The 15763-nt window shown below is 40.8% G+C and overlaps 1 protein-coding gene across 1 annotated transcript; it reads left to right on the top strand.

The window, feature by feature from the left end:
- The first annotated feature begins 8045 nt into the window (after nucleotides 1-8045).
- LOC124152577 lies at nucleotides 8046-9505 on the top strand. The gene has a single exon (XM_048397393.1). The coding sequence runs from the start codon at nucleotides 8102-8104 to the stop codon at nucleotides 9272-9274; it is 1173 nt and encodes a 390-aa protein (XP_048253350.1). The 5' UTR covers nucleotides 8046-8101; the 3' UTR covers nucleotides 9275-9505.
- Nucleotides 9506-15763: the final 6258 nt, after the last annotated feature.

The following is a 15763-nucleotide window of genomic DNA, read 5'->3' as shown; positions in this document are numbered from 1 at the left end:
CAAATGTGTACAGTAAAACTTTCTAAAAGCTGTACTGAGGCCTAGAATGTTGTAACCTTGATCAAACCACTTTTGAACAAGAATCGTATGACGTGAATATACTTGGATATATATTCATGTCATGAAGGCTCATTTATAAGGGGGCGGTCAGGTAGCCTGGTGGTTAAAGCGTTCGCTCGTCACGCCGAATTCGATTCCCGACATGGGTACAATGTGTGAAGCCCATTTCTGGTGTCCCCCGCCGTGATATTGCTTCAATATTGCTTAAAGCGGCGTAAAACCATACACACTCGTTTATAAGGTATATGTATTGTGTAAAATGTTCTTCAAATGTTTCAGATGGCGACCTCTCAGAAGCTAATGGAACATTTCCTGACCTGTACAATATGCACAGAGGTGTTTGATAATCCCTGTACGCTTGTGTGCAATCACACCTTTTGCCGGAAATGTGTCGTCAACTACACCAAAACCAGACCAGAAGCCATCAGTGCCAAGTCCCTCCTCCGTCCATTCTGCAACAAGATGACGAAAGTGTCTGCTCCTGAGAGACCAGTGGAGGAGTGGGCGGATGGCGTCAAGTCAATTTTTATCATCCAGGGACTCTTGGACTCGTTTGGTCCGGGATCTAAAGGTACAGTAGTGATTGTGTCCCAACGGGCTGCAATCTAATTTAGTGAGATTTGATATACAAAAAGTAAATTTAACTGAGAACTGTACCTATATGTATTTCTGCAAAGGAAGGTGTATGTTTTAATGTGATACTTGTTATTATTGTTGCTTCACGTTTGTCCATGGTGGTTTTGGTGTATTTGCCGAAATTCTGACAGTATGAATTCATAGTAGATACATCCTCATCTTACATGGTGGCAATGTCTGCAGTAACAAGATCACCTAGTGTGTGAATATTAGAGAAGAACTTGGACATATGTAACATACAAAATACATTGTAGTGAAAATAGAACAATGGTTGAAATACACCACATCTAGATGACTCATCTTCCCCCACAATACACACACCACATTGAAGATTAATATACATTTGCAGATACAGCCTCCTGCAGCTACTGTAGAGAGGAAGGGGAGACAACTCCGGCTGTTGTTTGGTGCTCGGTCTGTGATGAGGCACTCTGTGACAAATGTACTGGAGCTCACAACCGCATCCCGTCATTACGGAAACACAAAGTCATTGACCTCTCCAGCGAGGTCAAGGTCAGAAGAAGACACAAGGTGACATGTAAAGAGCACAAGGACGAAACTATCAAATATCTGTGTAAAGATTGTAAGAAAGCTGTTTGTCAGACATGCTGCACTATCTACCACAGGAAATGTGACTCGGTCGTCACACTCGAGTCGGAAATGATGGATGTGAAGACAGAGCTGGTGAAGATGAAAGATACTTTGTCAAGGAGAAGACACAAACGAAACACAGAGGTGCAGAAAAAGAAATCAGTGATGAAAGAAGAGATACACTACTGCCTAAAAGTTCATTCCCCTAACACGCGTTGAGAACGCGTGTAACACGCATGTGACACGGGTGCTCAACGGGTTGCACACGGGGTGAGCACCCGTTGCACACGGGTGTGCAACGGGTGTGCAGCGCGTGTGCAACCCGTTGCACACGCGTGTGCCACGCGTGTAACACGGGACCGGGTTCCAGTTGAAGTTGACAAAATTATCAAATGAATAGTGAGATAAAACAAAACAGTGAGATGTGAAATTTGAGTTAATGAGCGGCCATTGAGCTGTGTTCACCAGACCGTAAATACAAGGTCGGCCCGTCTTAATTAGTGTTCGGTTGTTAGCCATTGAGGCTAGCCGACGGTAGAACAGTAGTGAATTTAGATGCGAGTTTATTGCTAGGAGAACCCCCGTGTTGACACGATTGTCGCGGGTTGGTAAATGTTCGCCATTAATAAAATGATTGTTTGTGGATTTGCAAACATATTCATTTGCCCACACGAGTCATTCCATTTGATTGCAAATATAACGTTTTTCGTTCGCCAAATTTATGCTTTAGACAGTACAATTATGATACCACCACTACTAATGTCTCATTATTTCACGTAGGAATATGTCCCATTTCCCCACACCCCACTTTCTTTTTTGTATTTTGAAAGAATAAATAAAAGAAGGTTTTGTGTGGGACACTTTTATACTAATTATAAGAGGATGTTGTAAATGAATATGAACAGCCATGCTGTCTGACTCTTGATAGAATTTGAGATCTTCACAATCACCGGGTGTGACCATGTGGACAGAATTTCGTTAGGGTTTGTGATTTTTACATTTGCATAGTGAGTATTGCTGGGGATACCAAACGTAACAGTTTATTATTAGAGGTTGTGAGTACCTATACCACGTAGATAGGATATATTTAGGATTTTAATCCTTCTTTGAGAGGCATTTAGAAGTTGGGGTACTACGTTAGGATAAGATTTATTGGTGACTTTAATCCTTCCTTTCTCTGTGGGTAATCCTTTCATGACAGGTTGTGAGTCTACTCACTAACTACTGTGAGCGTTTTTGGCATAACATCTTTTCTTGTATAAACATAGAAACGATGCTCACTCACTGTTAATCTTCTGCAGTTTTCTGGCAAAGTGGGGATAAACCTCAGTGTCAAAGACGATCAAACCTAGTTCGAATCCTTGTTTATATGTGACATCTCCCAAATGGGGACATGTTCATAAACTTGGCAAGTGATGATGAATTTTAATATTAATATTATTATAGTTTATGAAATTGTTAATAAAACTTTAATAAAATTGTGCTTCACTCTCACGAAAAATATATTGTCTGTGAGTAAATTTATATGTCACGTTTCATCGGCATTTTTTAGTGATATTGGGACTACATGAAACATGGCTGGTTTTACATTTCTGATACAGGTGCTTGACTGACTGAGTAGTTCATGATCAATTAGATATGTTTAAATCAGTCAAGTTTGCAACAATAGATGAATAAGATACATTTGGACCGCAAGCGTGGGAAGGCACGGCGTCGGCTGGCGAGCATGTGTGGCTAGAAGTCTAGCGGCGGTATCCTTCTAGTAGTCTCTTGGTCAGCTTCTCATCCTGGGGGTTGGGATTCTGGTAGAGACTCTTGGCAAGGAGGGCGGCGGTATTGGCGACGAAGTGGTTTGAGGTCGGTACGCCACTACTCTGGAAGAAGTGGTACAAGTCTGTGTAGTTTGTGATGTCGTACTCGATGGCCTGTCCCCCCTTCTTGTGCACCATGACGAAAGGGACTCCTTGTTTGGCGTAGAGATGTTCCTTTGGGGTGTTGATCTGGTCAACCTTGAGATCCGGCCGGGCCTGGTAGTGGTTGATCGGAATGTCTGACTTTTCCACTAGTAATTAAAGTTCTTTGGTATGACCTCTTTTATCCCTGCTGACGTTATCCTAATGTTCAGTCTGCCTCACCCAGCGTAAGAAAGCATTGTACATGTTCTGATAAACCATATTGATGCAATTAAGCAAATGAATATTTGCTGTGGGCAAATATCTATTTTCTATATATATATTTGTTGATATGAAGCATTCTAGTTAATTGTGGATACACTGGGCAGACAGAATTGTGTTTATTTCCAGGCCATCCTGATCGTAGTTTACTACTATAAGGTGTATGTTTTGAGGCAAGATCAAAGGCGCCGCACAGCATTTATTAGATAACAGACGGGGTCGTCCGTTTCGCTTTAAACAACCACCCCACCCTGTCTGTAGGAGTTATATAATCGGTGCGCAAATAACTGTGTCAAGTCCACTGCCGGGCTGATGCGGTGTCAGTGTCAGCGATGAACATGAATGCTCAAATTATAGACCTGTAGCACTCACAAGTTGCTCAGCCAAAATATTTGAAAAGTGTATATTCAATTCTCTGATAACAGCAAATATAACCTTAGAAATAGATTCAACATACAAACAATCAAATGTAGAACACAGACCTATGCTTAATAATAATTTCTTCTGGATATGATCAACCTGCGGAACCCTCTATCCGACGAAGTAACTAATGCTCGCTCATTAAAAGAAATCAAATCATTAATTAATCGTTCTGATGCAATTACTAATAATTTTGACTTCAAATATTTTCATAGATCATGCCGAATTGTCCACTGTCGCCTTAGGCTCGGCTGCAGTGACTTAAACGCTGATAAGTTTAGACGACATGTATCAGACATACCAGACTGCACTTGTGGATATCACCTTGAAGATGCAATTCACTTTTTCTATAACTGTCAAAAAATACGATAATATCAGAAACATTGTGTATTTCTACACACATGGGTATGGTCTAAAAATGATATTACGTGGCAGTAGTTAAGCAGTTCTACAAACATGACTCTTCTTAAATCAGTTCACGACATCATTGTTAAAAGCAAAAGGTTTGAGTAGCTTAATTTTATGCATGTAGTAAAGGAAAACTGCATTACCTTATTTCACAGACACCACTTGCTTCAGTGTATTGGCTTCGTGTATTTCATTTGTGCATTTTGTATGTTTATGTTCATCACTCTCTTATATATATCCAGCTGTTGTTAAGTTGTTACCTGGAGTGGTATTACATAAGCAAGTTTTGCTTGTTTACCGATCCAGATTTCTTTTGAAATAAAAATACGTTTAAGCCAACACAGCTAACCCTAAAACACATGATTGTAAACTATTCAAATAGGGGCTTCTTCTCGGGTGTCGGACTCAAACTCAAACTCATTTATTCTTAGAATAACATGACATACAATTATCTACAATTTTTATTATGTACAATTTAACAAAAATAATAAAAATAGGATACGTGGATACTAATACAATTTACCAATTGTATTGTACACATTGTTAAGGAATTTAGATAGGCCTTTTAGATTTCTTACACTGTTAGTGGTCATAATTTTCTTAAATGTTTGGAAACTTAAGATATTGCTTATTTAAGAGTTCATATCGCCGTTGGTGAAAAGCTTCACATTGGAATAAATAATGCAATTCATCTCCCATAACGATAGATTCACAGAGTGGACACTGGCTGTCTTCCCTGGGAATGTTCAGCCATCGACCTGTATCAACTGGTAATCCTTGGTTAGAAAGTTCTGACTTTAATTTTGAGAGCAGTAGATATTTCGCAAATGAAGGTTGATTCTTCAGGTAATACGACCTTTGGATTTCCGCTTGGGCTTTCTAGCTGCCGTGAGTCAATTTGCTCGTTAACGCAACCGAGCGTGACAAGAGACTGGGCTACCAGTCTGCAAGGACAGCTAAATAAGCTTACGCATTTTTGAAAACTGATTGGTTACCCGTGATCTATGAAGATTTCAACAAAGGGCGCATGGTAATTAATTTCTTCAGCCTAAACAAACAGACAAATAACGGCGAAAGCTCATCGGATGTCGTTATTTGGAAATAACCCTGATGGTTACAGTTTAATAATAAAAAAGTATCCCTGAGTAAAAGCATTTGCGGATTTCGGATTGCGTGGATGATACAATTACTACTCCCTTGTTGTCATCCACATTTTCTGGTATAACCCTACACTTGTGTATTTGTCGTAATTCACTTGCTGCTCAGTTAATGAATTTATAACATGTATACTTAGTTGTAGCATCACTCAGATTATAAAGGTTCAAATTTGGTCTTTCTTGTACCTGGGGTAATTATTCAATCTAAATCCAGGTTTGAAGTGAGGTGGAATGTGAGTTATGTGATACGCACGTGGCAACCCAGCAAGAGATGTATGGTCAGTTGCTTTACTTGTTTTGTAAATCAACTGATCATTCCCAGACATCAAAGGATCAACAGGAAATACGTTGATTGATTAATTACTGTTATCTTGCACAGTGGATATGTCAAAAGTAAGTGTGTACATGTGAAGGTAGGTTTACTAAACCTAGGCAATACACTCATATCATGGCGTGAAGTACAGATGTAAAAACAACATACTTTGTTCAAAGGGTAACCGATAATACACTGACTGGTTGTTCATTGTTATCTAACTCAATGTATGTTTTTAAGAACCGAGGACATTATAAAAATAGTTGTCACGTGGGCTTTCTCAGCTAACTTGGCACCTATGTGAAACAATTGAAACAAACTAAGTGATCAGTTAAGAAACAAACACGGGTTATAATATCCGATACATTTAAATAACGTTTAAAACGATATATTTAAATTTTTTAATATATTTCATATATATTCCAAATATTGTTTCCAAATAATTATTATTAAAGTATTTGATTCTCACATAGACATTTGACATCAAATAAGTATTTTTGTACAGCTGCAGACGCAATGGATATTGTTCCTTTATGTTGATATTCCCGGATACATTATAACTTTGGTAGGTTGTAATAATTATATTTGCATTTTGTTTTCATTCATTCCCTGCAGCTTTGAACAGAATCATTCTTGTTCCTTTCCGTTTGGTTGGGAAGTTTTTCGAGGCGCGATAGACGTTGTTTTCACAAGTATTTTCTTTTGTAAGCGTGTATATGTTACAGTCAATGTGTAAAATATGATTCACTCAGGCAATTTATTAAATATCTAAATATTTCAGTCATTTTACAAATTGACTGAATAATCCATTCATTTATTTAACCGACAGACTAAAAATGATAAAGACGATCAAAAGAGCTTAAACACATCACAATATATTAATTATGCTAAGAAAAGAAGCCCAACAATACAGAACTGTACTTGGTGATGATATTAAACATAAACAAATATTTGGAATTCGTTATCATATTAATAAAGATGGACATATTTTTCAGTTAATTTGTAAAATAAACTGAATATTTAGGCGTTTAATAAATTGCCTTAGTGAAATATGTTTACATTTTTGAATGTAAACATATACACACGGTAAAATAAGCAATGTTCAGATGAAATATTTACTTTGTGTTGCAAGTCAAAATAGTGTACACAAAGATCGCACAATTACCAAGCAATTGACTTACCAAAACTGCATCACCATTACCGATGCTCCCCACAAATATACCTACATTTCCAAAACTGTATTTCATTTTTGTTGATCAATGTGACCATACGTCCTTCTACTTTCAATAAAAATGCGCTTACGAATGGCGAGCACAGGTCGCGAACAAGTCTAGATTTCTGCTATATCATCCGGGTACTCACTGGGAAAATACAGTAATGCACAGGTAACCACTACTCCCGCGGAATTGCTTTGTACGTTGAATTACTATATATTGTGAATGCCAAAATGATGTATCAAGGATCAAGTAGAAGATACATTGACCGTAGCGCTGGGAGTTTATTCAACAGACCCGTGAAAATAACACTGCTGTTTCTTACTATTTATTTTAGATGACGCAGTCAAAGCTCACTTCTCCTGGCGGCCATTATCGAACGGCCAGCTAAAACACAACCCCGCGCTTACGTCTACAGGTCTCTTCCTGTAGTACGGTAATTAGTATTCTCTCCCTCAAGTGTATCCTCAATGATATAGCCCACCCTCATTAATTACATACTGCTCTTTCCCAGCCTCACGGCTATGGAGCTGAGATAAAGAGTCCAAGTCATCATAAAGTAATTAGGGTCCAATAAAAACAATGCGCCGCCAAACCTCATACATATTATCACTGAAAGTCGTACTACCGACGGTTAATGTCAAATCACAATAAAAGCATTTCAATTGCAATAACATGTTCCAGGACCATCGGATTTAGAAGCAATGGTCGTATAAAACAAGACAGATCTATTTAAACACAACAGTATTCATGTTATTCCCACAAAATCACATAAAGAAAGGAGACATTAGCAAATACATGTGTATTATCATTTTTCGTCAGGATAACAAAATTTTCTCTCCTTGTTACCACCTCCAGGTTCAGCTTATGACGGGTCCTCCTTTGGTCAAAAGTTTGTTCCCCCTCTTATGAGTGTGTCACGCGTTGCACACGAGTGGCGGACGGGGTGCACACCCGTGTGCAACGCGTTGCACACGGGTATCACACGCGTGACCAACCCGATGCACACTGGTTGCGTAACGCGTTGCCCATGCGTGTAAGGGGAATGAACTTCTAGGCAGTAGTGTATGTCGACATTCACAGACGGAATCCGACATCAAGTCTGCAAGTCTGAAGGCAATACAAGGGATGAAACTCAAGGAACAAAAACTTCTTGATCAACTGAGAGAGATGTCAGACAAACACATCGGACAACTGAAGGCAGACATTAAGTCAGGTGAGATGTCAGTACAGATGTACCAACAACAGGCGGTGCTGATTGACCAGGCTCTACAATCTGAGTGTGACATGGATGTGTATGAGATGTATCAGGGATGTGCGGCGGATGATGTGGAGGCTGTCGGAGATGCAGATGTGAAGGAGATAGGAAGAATAACCAAGGTCACATTCAGACAGGACACGGACAAGCTGAGTAAATCTCTGGACGATCTACAGCTGGGTGAGATAGACGTCATGTATGAGAGTGTGCTGGACCTGAAGGCTACTCCTGTGTTACAGGACACCACTGACGTCAGAGTAGCAGGCGACAGTAACAGACCAGACCCGAGTGACGTGACAGTGATGGTGGTGAATGACACAGATACAGTTTTAGTCACCGACTACTACAACCAGAGTGTGAAGTCCTTCTACACCAGGAATAACCAGACACGTCACAGTAAACTCAGTCTGGGTGGTAAACCATGGAGTCTCACAAAGTTGACACACAACCAGGTGGCCGTCACTGTCCTGAACATCAAACAGATTGTAACAGTAGAAGTCAACCCTGACCTGGTGCTGCTGTCAACCATCACAACCAGCAAACAGTACTGTGGTATAACGTCCTTGACACCATCAACACTAGCAGCTAGTTCCCGGTCTCCCCCCTCTGTTGACATCCTGGATATGACAGGAAACGTGCTGAGGTCAGTCAGTCCACGCCACTATGGTAGCAAGATCTTACAATATCCAAACTTCCTCTGTACTACGAGGACAGGAAACATCCTGGTGTCTGACGGTGGAACCGAGTGTGTCCTGTGTCTGACCCCCGAGGGAGATGTGGTGTTCACCTACTACAGCCCTATAGGAGACACAGCACTGATGTCTCCCCGGGGTATCACAAGTACCAGCACAGGCGACATCCTGGTGACAGACTACTCTCCAAACAGAGTCATCCATCTGACGGAGTCAGGACAGTTTGTCAGAAACATACTGACACAACAGGACGGTATCAACCAGCCCCAGGGTGTGTGTGTAGAGGGACATGGCCACGTGTATGTTTGTCTCATTAGCGGAGTTATTAAGGTGTTCACATGTAAACACTGACAACGTGTGTTTGTGACATATATATGTGTATAGAACTCTCTCAGGTTCCTGTCGTCTTTAGGAAGGAATTCATGAAAGCCCAAACTGTATGATACTGATTATCCACAAGTTGCCTTTTGGATAACGAGATGTAATTTAGGCTATCTCAGAGCTGTTGTTTGTGTCAACCTGTGTGGGGTGTGTCAGAACCTAGAAAATTTGAAACATTGCAAACCCAAAATCACAGCATAATGAAACGAAGTATTATTTGTGTGAAAATAACTAAATGCCTTTAGTATTCTTTTCCCCGTTGACGGTCATACATGTGTTGATTTTACTTGTATGTGTTATAAAAAGATATGTTGATAGACCTGAAATTGGATCTGTATCAATATATTTTTAACGTTCTACAAGTGCTGTTTTGGACTGTCCATGTTTCTCTCAAAATACATCAACATAGTGAAGTAATCAGGAGGGCCAAGACGCGTGGTGGACGGTCATTCATTTTTAAATTTTACTTTTACGTGCTATTAATCAATGTCGATAGACCTGAAATTTGATCTGTGCATATATATTTAAAGTTCTGCAGGTTCTGCTTTGGACAATTTTGGTAATTTTAGAAACGGCTTCTATTCACATCTATAATGATTCATACTTCCATACTTTAAGAAGTGTTTTTACGCCACTTTAAACAGTAGTTCAGTTATATTAAGGCATGTTATCTTCATGTGGGAGGAGAGCTAGAAGTGATAGAGACCTGAGACATTTATTAAGTTTGTGAAACCCACCAACCCACGATCGTATGATCCCAGCACGCTCTGCACAGTGTATTGCAGCTTTAAATGGGGTGTTACATAGTGTTCAAGATTACTTCCCTTATCAGTGACGTGTGTGTGGCTGCATGTATTGTCCAGACTTGAGCCAGGTTTATATTGTTTGCCTTCTAAGATACAATGCCGCAGTTTAGCATGGATACTCCACTCAGACAGATTATGCTTACTCCGAGCACACCAGTTTTTGTTTTATCCCCTTGAGGCCGATAGGTATGTCATCTTCTAGAGTATTTGTGTATGATGCGACCAGGGGATCGAACACTAAGCTCCTGCTCCCCCCACTCCACGACCGGTGATGTTTTCAACCAGTTGACTGCAATGGTATAAACATATCATGATGACGTCATGGCAGATGGCGACTCACGTTCAGGTCCCAATATATCAATATAATCAAGGATCTCCTGATATAATCACCGAATATAACCATGGACTAATCAATATAATCAAGGACCTACAATATATTCAAGGACCTACCAATATAGTCAAGGACCTACCAATATAATCATAGCCCTCCCAATATAATCAAAAATCTCCCAATATAATCAAGGACTTATCAATATAATCAAGGACCTCCCAATATTATCGTCTCCAAAATGATCACAGGTGATGCTTGGTATAAAAGACACAATTCAACAGTGATAAAGCATGGACCAACTTTCCATGTTACAGACAAACAGCATTTTTGTCTTCTTATTTTCATTGAACTGTTTAAGTCCGGGCATTTACTCGAGGCCGGCGTTAAGTCCCAACTTTCACTTAGAAAACTACACAGCAACAGCCTGGTCTTGGAGCACGACTACATCTACTATAATATACCACGGTACTCCTTGCTAGAGATGTTATCAAGAGAAACAAAAACACAATGCCAGCTGTTTGGGGCAAGCTATTCTCCTATGGACCCGCCCTGCAGATCTGAAACTATGTCTGTATATGTGCAACACTGAGACAGAAATATGTCAGCATCAAGGTCTTGTAATACATCACATGGTTATATTATGCAACCAATGTTATCCAACTTATTATATCTCTATTCTGTAATGAATAACACCCCAGACACATTTGCCGTCAAAGCTTCGTTTCAGTAGTGACATGCCCATCTCCATCTCTGCTATTACTAAGACCACATCCTGCATGCCCTCCTCACTGACAGACACCCCTGTCTTCCCCTCCAATCACCATCTCCTCCTCACTGACAGACACGCATGTCTTCCCCTCGCATCAACATCTCCTCACTGACAGACACCCCTGTCTTCCCCATCTGGGATTTGAACCCACGATCATACGATTCCGGCACTCAGCTCTGGACATCGTGTTTAGTAACTCTTCAATCCATGAAAATATTGGGCTTCGGATCCATGGAGACTACAGAAGCTATTCCCCTCCTTAAAACACATCAGTACCGTAAATACTTTGAGAGTTGGCATACTGATGTTTGCAACGTTGAATAAAATTAACCCATCTGTGAAATCAGAACTATTTTGAACACTCATAGAAATGAACTATACTGAGTCAAATTAAAAACTTCACATTTTTAAAAGTAAACCCATATATGATATTCAACGGACAAATGCATCAGAGAAGGTAATTTTTAATCATAAATGTCCAAAGAAGGATTTTAATTAACGGTGGTAACCATAATTTGTTCCAAGCACCTACGGTATTCGGTAATAACATCAACAGTTTAAATCATAAGTCCCAAGCACGAGAATCTGATGGCACACACGTTCAGTAGCGTGTATGGCCACCATGTGCGTTGACAACTGCCACACAACGCCTCCGAATGGACCTGGTGATGCTTGTGAACACATGATTGGGAAGACGACGCCATTGTTGCTGGAAAATGGTGCCAAGATCTTGCAAATTCTGTGGTTGGTTTGAGGTCGGGGGACCTGGACGGCCAGTCCATGACGTTGACTCCCGCATTCTGAAGGAAATTCCTTGTCAAATTGCTGTGTGGGGTCTGGCATTGTCGTGTTGGAAGATCAAATCTGGTCCATGTGCTGCCATAAAAGGCAGAAGCTCTGGTGCCAGTACCTGGTCGCGGTTAGCAGCAGCGTTGAGGTTGCCACGGATGACAAGAAGCCTGGAACGTGCATTGCCACAGAAAGCACCCCACACCATGACACTTCCCCCTCGAAATCTGTCAACTTCCTGTACACAACACTGGGCGTAACGTTCATGACGTTCATGCCTCCACACTCTCGCCCTACAATCATCTGTCGTAAGTGTCGCTGTGCCCACAATTGACGTTGACGTCTGTGTAATTGACTCAGAATCGGCCCTCTAGGCGTAACGTTCATGACGGCGCCTCCACACCCTTGCCCTACCATCAGCAAATCGAAGATTAAATCGGGATTCATCACTGAAGACGACTTGATTCAAATTCCTCTGAGTCCATCGTAAGTTTCGCTGTGCCCACAATTGACGTTGACGTCTGTGTAATTGAGTCAGAATCGGCCCGAAGCATGGCCGTCGTGCTTGAAGGTGAGCAGTTCTCAGACGGTTTCGAACAGTTTGCACACTCAGTCTACCCCTAACCAGTTCATTTCTGGTTCATGTAGCCGTCAAAGATCGGTTACGGAGGTGACGTAAGACAATCTGACGATCCTCTGCATTTGACGTCACACGTCCACCTGGCCGAGGGCGATCAGCGGTGGTATCCGTTTGCTGTAGACGCGTCTGTAAATCATAAACAGTCCGTCGACTACAACCCATCGTCCTTGCGACTTCAGCTACGGATGTTCCCGTCTGCAACATGCCGATGGTACGTTCACGTTGCACATTTGAAAGGCGTGGCATGACAAATGGCCATAAAGACTTTTGTTTTCTTGTGATGTGTTTTGTTGTTGTTAATGACTGCTAACAAGTATGGCTGAAAACACGTGCGGTATTATGGCCACGTGACCAGTTGCACGTGAAAAAAACAATTATGCTGTGCACATGATTTTGATCGATTCACCTGCACAAAACGGGTGTTATCTGAAGACAATACATGGCCATTACTGTTTAAATACACAATAAGGGCCCACAATGATAACTGGTCAAAATGTTAAAATTTTATGATTGTGAAGTTTTTAATTTGGTTCAGTATATATTATACTTCAACAGTTTAGAAAGTTGTATAAATAAAAGCGACAAAACCCTTTCCTTATTCGTAAGACATCGTTATTAAAAGCAGGGTCGATTGTTCAGTTCCGACCTTATCAAGAGCAGGTGTTTATGACTCGCTATCAATAGTGATGATACCAGGTGTTCGCGATAACCACCGGGACAAGTTGTTATGTTATCATTCGGAATCATGTCCAGCACCGCGGCTTTATTTCGCTTAATTTCGTAATGACCGAGCTGTAAAGGTAGCGTATGTTCGCTGGGAAACTCTGAGACCAATACTTCATACCTCAGAGGGCCGTGCATTTCTTGTGTCCGAAGTCTCATAAAGTAACCATGGTTACTGTTAGGAATTCCCTCTTTAGTGATTATAGAATACTTCAATTGTTTTAAGACAAAAAATCAATCATACAAATGTTTTCTGAAACCAAAGAACGGATAGAGACAGGGTAAGTTGTGTCTTGTGATGTCTAAGCAATGAGTGAGTGAGTGAGTGAGTGAGTTTTGAAAGAAATCGTTGCAAATGTATGATGACTCACTTTTGTAGCGCCACAGTCAAACTATGACGTCATGATGCACTATGATGTCACAGTTGAACATATTCACAAACATGCACACAATGAGGCTCACAATGACAAAGTTCATAGCGGAAGTAGTTGCTTTGTCTCAATGATGGCCAGGGATTGGCCGCTGTGTGATTTTGTTCCTGTCTGTGTGGAACACACATCCTGTTATTGCTGCCTCGACAACGAACTATCCGAACTGGTTGACCAAGTATCAGGATCCCGGCTCAATGCCCAGTGACGTGTCATCATGTCATTTAAACCTTGACACCAATAACATTGTCAGATAAATGATTGTAGCAATATAAAGTGTATTTTGTTCCGTTTATAGTATATATTCTGCTTACAGCATGATAATTTAAACACATTTATTACACACACGTGAGGGTGACCGCATTATCAGGTCAACATATTTCAGATATTCAGGTCAAGAATCAGGTCCAGGGTCCCACTATGGTCACGATTCAGTTGGCCCTAAAACGTATCTCCGACGGTTCTGTTGTTATGCAAGTACCTATAAATTGACCCTATAAGGGATTCCGGGTGATAGCGGTTCCCAGAACTGCATGCTTGTCGTAAGAGCCGACTAACTGGGGATCGAGTGGACAGGATTTGTGTCCGGGCTGACCAAGTAACTGACTTTGATTGATGTTCATTCTTGCAGTAACTCGGCTACCCTGGTTACCTGTATTTGGTGGTCAAATATTAAAGTCACGGTTTGGAAGGTTGTCATATGTAGAGAAGAACCAAGGCTTATATCATAGGCTATACAAACCACCGAACATGAGTAATGTCTCATATAGTCAGTTCACATAAACATACGGTTCATGAATAAGTTATTTGATGCATGGTAAAACATCAGCCCCCGAATATTTAAAGACGAGAGCACATGTAATAGAGAGCGGTGGAGTGACACTACTTTACGGTTGTAAACTGGTTCAGTTGAACAAACAGATAGCAAAGTGTAGTCGAGACATAATGTTCTCGCATCAATTCCTTCATGTCCTGGTTCTGTCACGAGTCCTCTGACTGTCCTTGAGCAGAGTCAAATACTTGAGTGAATAACACGATCGTGTGTTAGTGAATCGCTCGCGAAACGCCATTTCGATATTACACTAAAACACCAGTCATTGCAGACACGGCTCGAGAGACAGTGTTTCATGTACTTACATGGATATACTAATATACTTTTTTACGCAAATTGTGTGAGTGGCGGGAACTACCGGTAAGTTAGAACATGTTTCCCTTTTCACGAACACCTGGTGTCATCACTGATTTTCAGTTATTTCAGCTGTTTACGCCAACTGGAATCTGTTTCGACTTATTCTTTTGCATTGACAATTTATATTATAAATGTCTTTGAGCACGGTACAATGTTCGAGTGAGAAACACGTACGTGAAGTAGTGTTATTCCACTAAAACCCACGTCCTTGCAGATACAGCTGGAGTGGCACACTGTATAAAGTGCATTTGTACATTATCCAGTTGTACGCACATGGTCGGAGCTACTCAATTGCCATAGGTATTGCCTCTTAAATAATCCTTCAAATAAAGCGAGAAGGCCCTTTCTATATCCAATAGAAATCTCTGCATAAAGCAGAGTTGATTGGATGATTCAGACTATATCATGAGCATGTTAAGCGTGAGGTTCCTTGAATCTGAACGAGGTCAGTTGTTGAATTACTGTTGACACTGACACCGTGTTCTTTGTATACCGTGAACCATGCATGGCAATGCGTGTCACAATTCTATGAAAGCATTTGTTGAATAGATTTTCATCGCACAATTTACCTTTCTTTCTGACTGTTGACGCTAATATTTAGTTTATATTTTTGAATGTATTGATAAATCCTGTATTGCGAAGACACACGTATATCCGCCCACTCCCATCTACGCAAACTCCATATGGATCCTCAGCCCCACCTTGTAATGTTAAAATGTCCCTAACAAACTGACCCGTTTCAGTCAGACGTAGAACTCTGCGCTGCATGTTGTCTGTAACCAGG

Source organism: Haliotis rufescens, unplaced genomic scaffold (assembly GCF_023055435.1).
Source record: "Haliotis rufescens isolate VD_foot unplaced genomic scaffold, xgHalRufe1.0.p SCAF_17, whole genome shotgun sequence".
NCBI classification, from domain to species: Eukaryota; Metazoa; Mollusca; class Gastropoda; order Lepetellida; family Haliotidae; genus Haliotis; species Haliotis rufescens.
Note: the sequence above shows the minus strand (reverse complement) of the source record. Positions and strands in the feature narration are given on the sequence as shown.

What these genes read in the sequence shown, in the direction of transcription:
- LOC124152577 (XM_048397393.1), top strand. Translation starts at nt 8,102, where the DNA reads ATGAAACTCAAGGAACAAAAACTTCTTGATCAACTGAGAGAGATGTCA.